Source organism: Capsicum annuum, chromosome 5, assembly GCF_002878395.1.
Source record: "Capsicum annuum cultivar UCD-10X-F1 chromosome 5, UCD10Xv1.1, whole genome shotgun sequence".
Lineage (NCBI taxonomy): Eukaryota > Viridiplantae > Streptophyta > Magnoliopsida > Solanales > Solanaceae > Capsicum > Capsicum annuum.
Window position 1 is genome coordinate 29,120,549 of NC_061115.1, and position 10,095 is coordinate 29,130,643.

At 35.1% G+C, this 10,095-nt stretch overlaps 1 protein-coding gene across 1 annotated transcript; it reads right to left on the minus strand.

Annotated features, from left to right (window-relative positions):
• Positions 1–4,674: 4,674 nt before the first annotated feature.
• Positions 4,675–9,270, minus strand: LOC107871730 (cyclin-SDS). The gene is made up of 7 exons (XM_047412642.1): positions 7,932–9,270; positions 7,351–7,512; positions 6,264–6,430; positions 5,804–5,932; positions 5,495–5,675; positions 5,230–5,274; positions 4,675–5,027 (listed from the first exon to the last, which is right to left on the minus strand). The coding sequence occupies exons 1-7, from the start codon at positions 9,159–9,161 to the stop codon at positions 4,998–5,000; spliced, it is 1,944 nt and encodes a 647-aa protein (XP_047268598.1). The 5' UTR covers positions 9,162–9,270; the 3' UTR covers positions 4,675–4,997.
• Between the last annotated feature and the right edge of the window lie 825 nt (positions 9,271–10,095).

Below are 10,095 nucleotides of genomic sequence, written 5' to 3' on the forward strand. Positions count from 1 at the left end.
GTCTATGAACTGAAAATGGGATATTTGTTCTTTAGGTGTAGACTGTGTTGAAAATGGGTAGAAAAGTTATTATTCCTAAAAAGAAAGACGACACCGCTGGTAGTAGTAGAAAAAAAAAGAGTTGCGGCAGTTGAAAAAGTGTCAAAAAGAAAGAAAATTGAAGAGTCGGTGTCCGAATCAGATTCGAAGTTAAAGGAGATAAGCGACTACGTCGATTCTAGTGAAGATGTTGCCAAGCGGAGTGTCAGTGGTGACAGTGAAGAGTGCGAGGGAAGTGGGAGTAATAGTGATGATGGGGATAATGATTCGTTGTCCGTGCCATATCTTTGCCTATTGTTCGTGAGACGAAGATGGATTACATCATTACGTTTGAGCCATCTACGGACAAGGTGAAGAATAACGTCCTCGATGGCTTGAAGAAAGAGTTAGAAGGGGTGACTGTCCTCACTTCAAATGAGGACAGTGATAATGACGGGAATTTGGGTGGTAACCCCGTTGGAGTACCCGTTGGTGATGATGATTCTTCGAGCACCTCCAAAGATACAGCGGGAACCTCATCCCCCGGGGATCTTCATAAGTGTGTGGCTGCACTCAAGGAAGCGGTGTTGGATATTGTTGCCTATATCAAAGAGAAAAGAATGAAGAAAAAGGAAAATGATGAGCGACAACATGAGCAAGGTAACTTCATTCATTAATTGATGTTGTTAATGAATATTCAACTTTAAATATCAGTAACACTTTGTAATATTATGAAATAGTGCATGTGCATGAATCGGAGAGGAATGAAGAAGGAGAAAAAAAGAGCAAAATGGATGAGTTGGCCACTATTGTGGCAGAAGAGGAAAAAGAAGAAGAAAAGAAGGATGGTAAAGAAGATAAGAGCCAAGAAGAAGGTGGAAAAGCAGCAGCAGCAGCAGCAGCAGCAGCAGCAGCAGCAGAAGAAGAAGAAGAAGAAGCGGCAGCAGATGAACAAGGAGGCGCAGAAAAAGGAAAAACTGTTGAAGAAGAAGCTGACAAAGATGACAAAGAAGAAGTTGAGCAAGAAGCAGCAGGTGAACAAAAAAAAGAAGCTGGGGAAGAAACAGCTGTTGAAGCTGAGGAAGAAACAGCTGCTGCAGGTGAAGTAAGAAAAGAAGGTGTGGAAGAAAAGGAAACTGAAGAAACAGCAGCTGATGCACATGCTAAAAAAAAGGAGAAGAAGGTGAGAATGAAGAAGCAGCTGCAATTGTTGAGAAAAAAGAAGTTGAAGCTGTCCAAACAGATGTGGTCATGGACATTGTTGATGAAATCAACAGCAACACTTATGTTGATGAGAAACTTAGGGAAAGAGACATTTGTTGTTAAATGATGAGTTGCTATGATATGATAATTTTTTTTATTTCACAAATATGAAGTTTGAAGGATCTGGTGGTAGGATATGACAATTATTCTTTTATTTTATGAAACTTGTTATGATTCTGAGCTGAATCTGTTTCTATCAAACTGATTTGTGTCATGGAATTTGAATATGCAGGGTGTGGTCATAGTTGGTACATTGTATGCTTGATATCATAGAATGTCTACTTAATATTCCATATACCGTATGCATAGTCTATCATTACCCTGCTGGTCGAATTTAAATTGACGTGTTGTTTAATCGACTATGGTTCTATCAAAAATAGTATTTAACATTATACAAAAGTAGAACTATTATTATTTATTCAATATCACTACATCCATGTTACACTTTTCCAAAGAAAGAATACTAGCATTATAGCACATAACATCATTTTTAGGGCATTCTCTCTTTCTTCGGCCAAAATCAATTTTTATTTTAGTTGATCCCTCTCTATTTGGGTGTCATGTAGCAATAGTTTAAAGTGATCCCTCTGTTCTTCAGCTTCTTTGAACAAAGTCATGAGAAAATCTTTATTTTTTTCACATTGTTGGAGCCTTTATAGTAGATTAAATTTTGCCAAGCCTTGAAAATTTGATGTCTCGAGTCCCGGAATAAACGTTGATGGACTGAATGGAGGTGATAGCTCATCAAGCCATTTGAAAAAGGAGCATGCACCATTATCCTAGGAAAAAAAATAATTACATAACCGTTAACTTAACTTTTAAAAAAAACACGCACACCTCACCTTTGCAATTGCACAATTATAAAATTTGCGACCTGGATTTGAATCCGTGCGTGACGTCCTCAAGACAACTGCATTCCCACAATGACAAATTAGAGTATTTTTAGAATTGGATGATTGAGATGCTTGCGACATTGTAGAATTTTTAAAAATAAAATAAAGTAGATGAAATAAAATAAGGAGGGATGTACACCTTATATATGAAATAAAAACAAAGTGTTCACACTGATGGCTTACAAAAGTAGCCGTTTTTTACCATTGGAAAAGTAATTTTTCTCTTTTGAACTGGTGGTGACACTAAATAGAATGTCGTAGATCATGACCTATGTCAGCCATCGATTTGTATGGTTTACCATAGACTTACACCTTTATTAATGCATCGACTGATATCCTGATTATGTGTAGACTACTGTGATCTATGTACACATCTATAGACCATCACGTGGAGGTAGTTAAAAATGAATAATTAAATTAAAAAAAAAAAATTAAATAGATAATAGTAACATGTTTTGAGACTGGTGGAAGAAAATAATTAAATATAATATGATTTAAATGGATAATCATATGTTTTGGGGCCGGTGGAAGAAAACAATTACATTAAAAATGATTTAAATAGATGATCTTGGACTGGTGATGACACTTAATAGACCGTCGTAGATCATGAACTATGTCATCGATCGATCAGTATAGTCTATCGTAGACTTACACGTTTATTATCGCATCGACTGATATCATGATTAGACGTAGACCACGATGATCTATGTAAAAGGTTATAGACCATCACTTGGATGTAGTTAAAAAATGATTAAATAAATTATAAATAAATATGGTGTGGATTTCTACACATGTGAAGGAGTATAAACAAGTCACATAATCATATTAGAGCTTAGATAAATTAGGGAGGGTGAATTAAGAAGTGTGTGGATGGATAGTGGTTAAATGTTCAATATCGTAAGAGTAACGTTTAAACAAAGTTCCAACAGTTCAAAGTTCAAACATGTAGCATTCCTTAGCTCCTTCGCAACTTTTGCTTAGCGGAAGCTGAAAAATAAACATTCCTGCATCTCATGAGAAGGTATTATGAAAAATTTCCTCTAGAGGTTCATAATTCTCTTCATTTTCATTAGGATATCTTCCCATACACGTCATATGGTTATTTAAATCCACATGTTAGATCTTTCTTGTCGTCAAAAGCATCCACAATTTTATCAGACTCCTTTCTCCATGGTTTCAAATTGCTCAGAATGTTAACTATAGTCAACCATCTCTTTCATGTATTACTTCCCTATTCAATTCATTAAGCTAGTTCATTAATCACGCTCTCCGTTCATGATGAGCTTCCCAGCTCAATCTTCAAGCTCAAGAATCTCCAAACACTGATCATTCATCGGGGAGGGTCAGGAAAGCCATGCACTACCACCAGAAATCTGGATGATGCAGCAGCTAAGGCACATTTATTTCAAGGTTCTTTTCTTTGACAACCTACAAAAACTCTAAAATACGCTCAGACAGTTTTTTCCTGGCTTGTTGCTAGAGTTCCCAACCTAAAGACATCAAAAACAGAAGAAAACTCCTTCAGTAATGATTGGCTAGTTTGCTCTCAATAACCTAGAAAATTTGCAACATCTGGAAAATCTGAAGTTGTATTCCTAGCCAAATATCGAAAACCTTCAACCTCGTTGCATCAGACGTTGGAATGCATTTCCTCTAAACCTCAACAAGTTGGCATTAAGTAATAGCGTATACCATGGGACGATGCTAGAATTCTTTGCAGGCTACTAAATGCTGAAGTACTCAAACTGAAAAGATAAGCTTTCCAGTGACCAGAATGAGAACCAGATGAAGAGGGATTTTTCAGGATCAAATTCCTAATTTAAAGTAGACTCTTGGTGCATTGTAAGGCCATGGACTATCACTTCCCAAATCTCACATATTTAGTTCTCATGTTTTGCTACCAGTTAAAGGGAAATTCCTTGTGAGATTGTAGATATCCCAACACAAACAAATCATTTAATTCCATTCTTGAGGCACTTTTGCTGAGATCCCTGCCAGAAGAATTTGTGGACAGCAGCAAAGTTGGGAAACAATAGCTTGGAAGTTTGCACCAATCCAGCTAGAGAAATTAAGGAATGTCAACAATTTTTTAGTATGGTTGATTTTAGTTCCAAGTTGGATGATCTTGCTGCTGAAGATTGTAGCAACAATTAGTACTATGGCTTGAATTGCTAGTTCTGATTGTGCTCTGTCCTTGTAACTGAGCTGATTGTAAGGTAAAGATTTCGGAATAAAACTAGGAGAGTGAGAATTAACCTGTTGAGGCATTCTAAATCAGTTGGCTAGGTTTGTAGAGATAAAACCAGGAGAATGAGCATTAACCTGTTAAGGTATAGGCAAATGCTAAAATGAATACTAGCTTTCATGTATGAAAGTTACAGTTTAAATCTCATAAATGGTATCATGTGGCAATACCATTGCCAAACTTTCTTCTCATTTGATATTCAGTCTTATCCTTCAACATGTGAGTTGAAATAAAGATCACAAATTTTCTTTTTCATCAAAACAAATGTTTAGTAATTGATAACTTTCTGAATACAACAGACACTTTAAGTTCTTTCTACATCCTTGTTTCCTGGTAAGGACAGTAACATGAAGTGTATGTTTGGTATTGTTACAAGGACAAAACAATGAAGTAAGCATCACTTGATCAAACTTCAAAGAATACTTGAAGTTATTACCCACGACTTTGACAAGAAACTAAGAATAAGTTTCAGCTAAAGAATGAGAAAATAAACTGATTTACTCCAAAATATGAGATGATGACTGAGATGCTGGTCCACCTTCATATCATGTGTACTGAGATGCTGATCCACTTTAATATCATATGTACTTCACCAACCATTCCAAGCTCTGTCATTTATGAACATGCCATTGGGTAACTTCTTGATAAGCTAAAAGCAGCAACTTTATTTACTAATATCACAACTTTGATTATACAAAACCAAAAGAAGGGAGTAATTTAATTGTTGTTTTATCTATTTCAGTCCGACTCTACCTGTGTTTCTGCAGAGAAACAAGATTAGCTAAATATTGGTATGTAGGAAGATAGTACCTTTATGCATTCAGGTAAATCTTCGTCTTTTATTTTGGCATGAGTCTGTGAATGAAGAGATGAAAAAGCATGTGAATTAGAGTTCAAATGCACTACCAACCATGACTCTACACTTGCAGAAAACGTGCAAACGTAAAAAGCACAATTTTAGATAAACTGGCGTTTAAGAATATACTTGGATTTGTCTTTGAAGATGATGTGTGCATTAAAAGAAAGGCATGAACACATTTCACTTTGATTAATATTTATGTCTTTCAGAAGTTACCTTGGTGACCAAATGGCAGGAGACATAAAGATTGGCAGCTGATAAAGCAAGAATCACCAATGCAGAAGCTACAGTTGATGGTCTGTAGCACAAGTGCTCATGACCCAGCAAAGCTAGTACTGCCAAGTATTTAGTTGTCCTCTCCATATATTCGGTAGCTCTAGCAGCTTTAAGATAGAACCTGCGCCGTTGTGACAAAAGCCAAATAAAATAGACATGTGGCACTTTACTTCTTTATTTGGTGTATATTAAGCCTAAATCATCAAGTATCAAATTTAACCAATTGCATAGTATGGTTAATTTTTGTACCATAAGAAGTTGTATATTGTGGGAAGAAAGCACTGGAAGTTGAGGACCTCCTGCACCAGCCACTCCATAGCCACCACTTCAGAACAGCTATATGCAGTGCCTGCAACAGTGAATGTCTTCTGACGAATGCTGAAATGAAAGTAGTGAACTTGTCAACTTAATCTTTTGAGCAAATGAGACCTAAGCAGATTAGTATGCTTTAATAATGACCGGGAATGTAAATATCAACACTTTTAACCTGTAATGTCCTTAGTCTTGTCAATTTAAGCTTCCCTTTCAGAAATTGTTAATATATTCAGTAAGTAATATTGGAGAAAAAGAATGCAATGTAATTTGCAATGCTAAGCTCCTCAGGTTTTACAATTGGTTTCAAGCACTTTCTTTAGATATTTCATTGTGATACTACGCTAGCTGCTCTCAAGTGAACAAGCCTGGATAATATCAGGAACAAGAAATTTACCTGTTGAAAGGCTGGTTTTCTTCGATTCTGACTGCCAGAGTAAGGCAGGCTATGCCAACAATTTGAAGGCATCTTTTGGTTTTGAAGTACCCTTTACTTAGAAATCTGTCAAAGAGATTGACACTTAAGAACATCGTCTCCTTCAGAAGGTCCTTCCTTGTTGCTTGCTGTAAAAGAAATATGCCCAGCATTAGACATGGGAAAAACTGCCAAAGTACTAGTGACATTAGTCTGTATGTGTAAATTTCAAGCATAGGCTGTTGAAACAAATTTTAGTTCCTTTGTATTGCATTCTCTGCGGACAAAAAGAGGAATCTTATTATGCTAAAGGAACAGTTCCACACATTTTTCACCATCTAAGGAACTGTTTGAAGTTCCAATAAGGTACAGCAGTTTAGTGGAATCGGACTATTCCCAGCACCATTGGGTTTTAGGGCCATTTTGTGGTAATTGGTAAAACACCTAAAATGCCAGTGGGATCCAAATTTCTTAGTTTTTCCAATTACAAAGTTCTAACTACAGTTAAATTTTCATTCATAATTATTTACCCTATGAGTTAATGAACACAACAACAACATAGCCAATATATTCCACCAATTGGGGCACTCTGAACACAAAGCAAATAATATTGAGTTATAACACTCTCTATCTGTTTCACAACCTATCGAACTCTCCAAATAATTTGATGATACTATTCTACTCAACTTTCTAAGATTTCATGAATTTAAATTCATTTAATTACAGTAGTGTCTATCAAACTAATTTTCAATCAATATGTACGTATACTCTAAGGACCGTTACATTTCAGAAAAATGGTGAAAATATTTAAGCGCACACAAGCCCCCAATTCACGCAATATGAACAGCAACTTTATAGGCTCACGTGCAAACTGAATTCCATTGTCTTATGACACCACTAATTAAAAAAAATTATAACTTCTACATGCTCTATAAGCCGTTAATTTGCATGTCACATCAAGTTGATTTGATTCGCTAATAGCAACATACAATTTACAGTGGAATTTTTAACTGTATTTCACAATTGCGGGGAGTAATATAACACATTCATCACTAAGTAACTAACTAACCTCAAGTATCCAGTGAACCATCAGTAACCTCTGCTGCACGATTAGATCCCCGGAATCCGTAGTGGAACAGTATTCCTCCGCGTAATCGTGTAGATACAATTGCCTCCTCTCTCTGTTTCTTATCAGCATATAGCTCTCTTCATCCTCTTCATCTTTCAATCCCTAAAATACATAAAAGAAAATATACAAAATCATAACGAAAATCCGCAAATTTCAACCTAACCAATACTCTATTTCAAAATGGTTCTCACGTTTTAGTTTTCAAGAGTTAAGTTGCCTAATTTTCAAAGCTTAAATTAAATTAGATTAGTTCGATATTATAAAATTCAAATTTAGATGTTCAAAACTATATAGAAAGTACTATAAATTGCAATATTTTAAAAATGTTGGTTAAAATTTATTACTATATTTTTTTTAGACTCTTAAAAAAAGGAAATTGTAACAAGTATAGAATACTAATTACTATCTCAATTTGCTAAATTAAATTCTCAATATCTACTATGGTACATTTATACTTGGTTTCATTCAACTACGCAGCATTTATGAACTATAAATTCGACGAATTTCGAGAGAGAACTTACAGTGATTTCAGTAGAAATGTGATCTTCGGAAGAGTTAACGGAAGTGAATTGCAAAGCCGCGGTTGATCGGCAGAACTGTTGACTGAACCGAAGAAACAACGTCAAAGTAGGAGAAGGAGTAGCGTCACCGTTCGATTTCTCAGAAAACTGGCTACCGGAATCGTACCAATACGACGGACTATAATCAGAGAGATCGAAATCGGAACTCTCAGGGAAAATCTCCGACTGAAGTTCAGAATACGCTGATGAATAGTCAGCAGTAACATCAAGGACGGAGAAATTTTCGGAACATTCTAGATCAAATTCTGGTTCAACGAGCTTCTCGTTTGCATTTTCTAGAGCAGATAATTCAACTTCTGGATAAATTCGTGAAACTTCGGACTCGATATCTTCTTCCGCTGCTCTGTTTTCAGTACATTTGATAGTTTGAACTGATAAATTTCCACATTTCGACTCAGAAGGCGACTGCAACACTGAATTGAATGAAACGACATCTTCGTCGTTGATTTTTTCAGTAGTTCTGCTTCCTTCAACACTAACATCCACTCCGGATTTTGAACTTTCACCGAAAAAACCACTAGCATTTTTCAGAAATCTCGAAATTGCATCAGAATCCTCAGTATTTCTGTTTCCTTCAACAACATCAACTCCGGATTTTGAACTTTCACCGTAAAAACCACCAGAATTTTTCAGAAATCGCGAAATTGCATCTGAATCCTCAGTTCGTTCACTAACTTTTACATTCCTCTGCTCAACGGGATCTTCAACTTTTATGATTTTTCCGATAACTTCAGAACACGAAATTGCATCAGAATCCTCAGTTCCTTCAACAACTTTTGCATTTCTCTTCTGTTTCGAAACAATATCATGAGAAATATCAACTGGATCTTCAATTTTTACAATTTTTCCTACAATTTCAGAACACGAGTCAACACAAGAGCACTCGGATAACTCAACTTCAGCATCCTTCTTCTTCAAATAAGCTCTAGTAATTCTCCGAAATTCATCTACTTCAATTTCACGCTTCTTCTTCACTACTACTACCGTTTCCTTATTCACACTCAATTCACGTGAAAATTCACTCGTCAAATTCGAAGAAGCAGCAGGAATTGAGAATGAACGCAGAATCGGAGATATATGTGATCTTTTCCGACGTGGTAACTTCGACCGGAGCTGCTTCTTCATTGCTGGGAGAATCTCCGCTGCTTCTGCATGTAAATTTCGCTTCATTGCTTATACTTTTTGCTTGGAACGTGTGAATTTTGCTTAAACTGAATGTTGAAGTTGAGAGAAAGCCGTTAATGGCGTTTTTTTGCTGGGAGAAAATGGGGAAAATGGGGAGTGTGTGGGCTTATATACGCTGTGGTTGAGTGGGACCTACCATTGATGTCACGTTGTTTTGCTTTTTCCTTTTGCTCACATTTTTTTTCTAGTGTCTATTTCGACTTTTGCACCTTAATTACACTAATGGTTAATAAGTATATAATATACCGTTCAACTACTGAAAATAATACACAAATATCCTCCTTGCACAGGTTCAAAAATATCTTTTCATCCATCTATTTAGCTCAAAAATATCCTTAATATATTATAAATGGCTCAAAAATACAATTATTCCTCTATTGGTTCAAAAATACTCCTTCATCCACCTATTTGGATAAAAAATGTCCTTAACATTAAATTTAAGTCAAAAAATGTCTCCTCATTTTAATAAATTCTGATGTGAAATATAATTTTATTTAAATTAAATATATGACATTATTTTTATTGATCCACATGTAATTAGACTCAAATTTATTCAGAATTTAATGGTCTTCTTTTCACTAATTTTTTTAGTTATATATAAAAATTTAAAAAGAATTAATTAATATTTAAGTGCAAAATTAGAAAAGAATTCCTTAAATAGGATAATTAGCAAAGGACAAATACTCTCATAATTAATGATTATCTATGTGTGCTCAAATATTAGAAAACATATTTTAGGTAAAATTTTGAAGACTTTAGTTCTTTTTAGGTTTTGAACTTTTTATATAAAAAAAAAAAAAACTTGAAATTAATTTAAGTCTTTATTTAATTTAGGTAAGAATGCATAATATTTTACACTTCTATCCTTCTCCAACATGAAACCATAAAAATAGTAATAATATAAAGAAAAATAGTAATG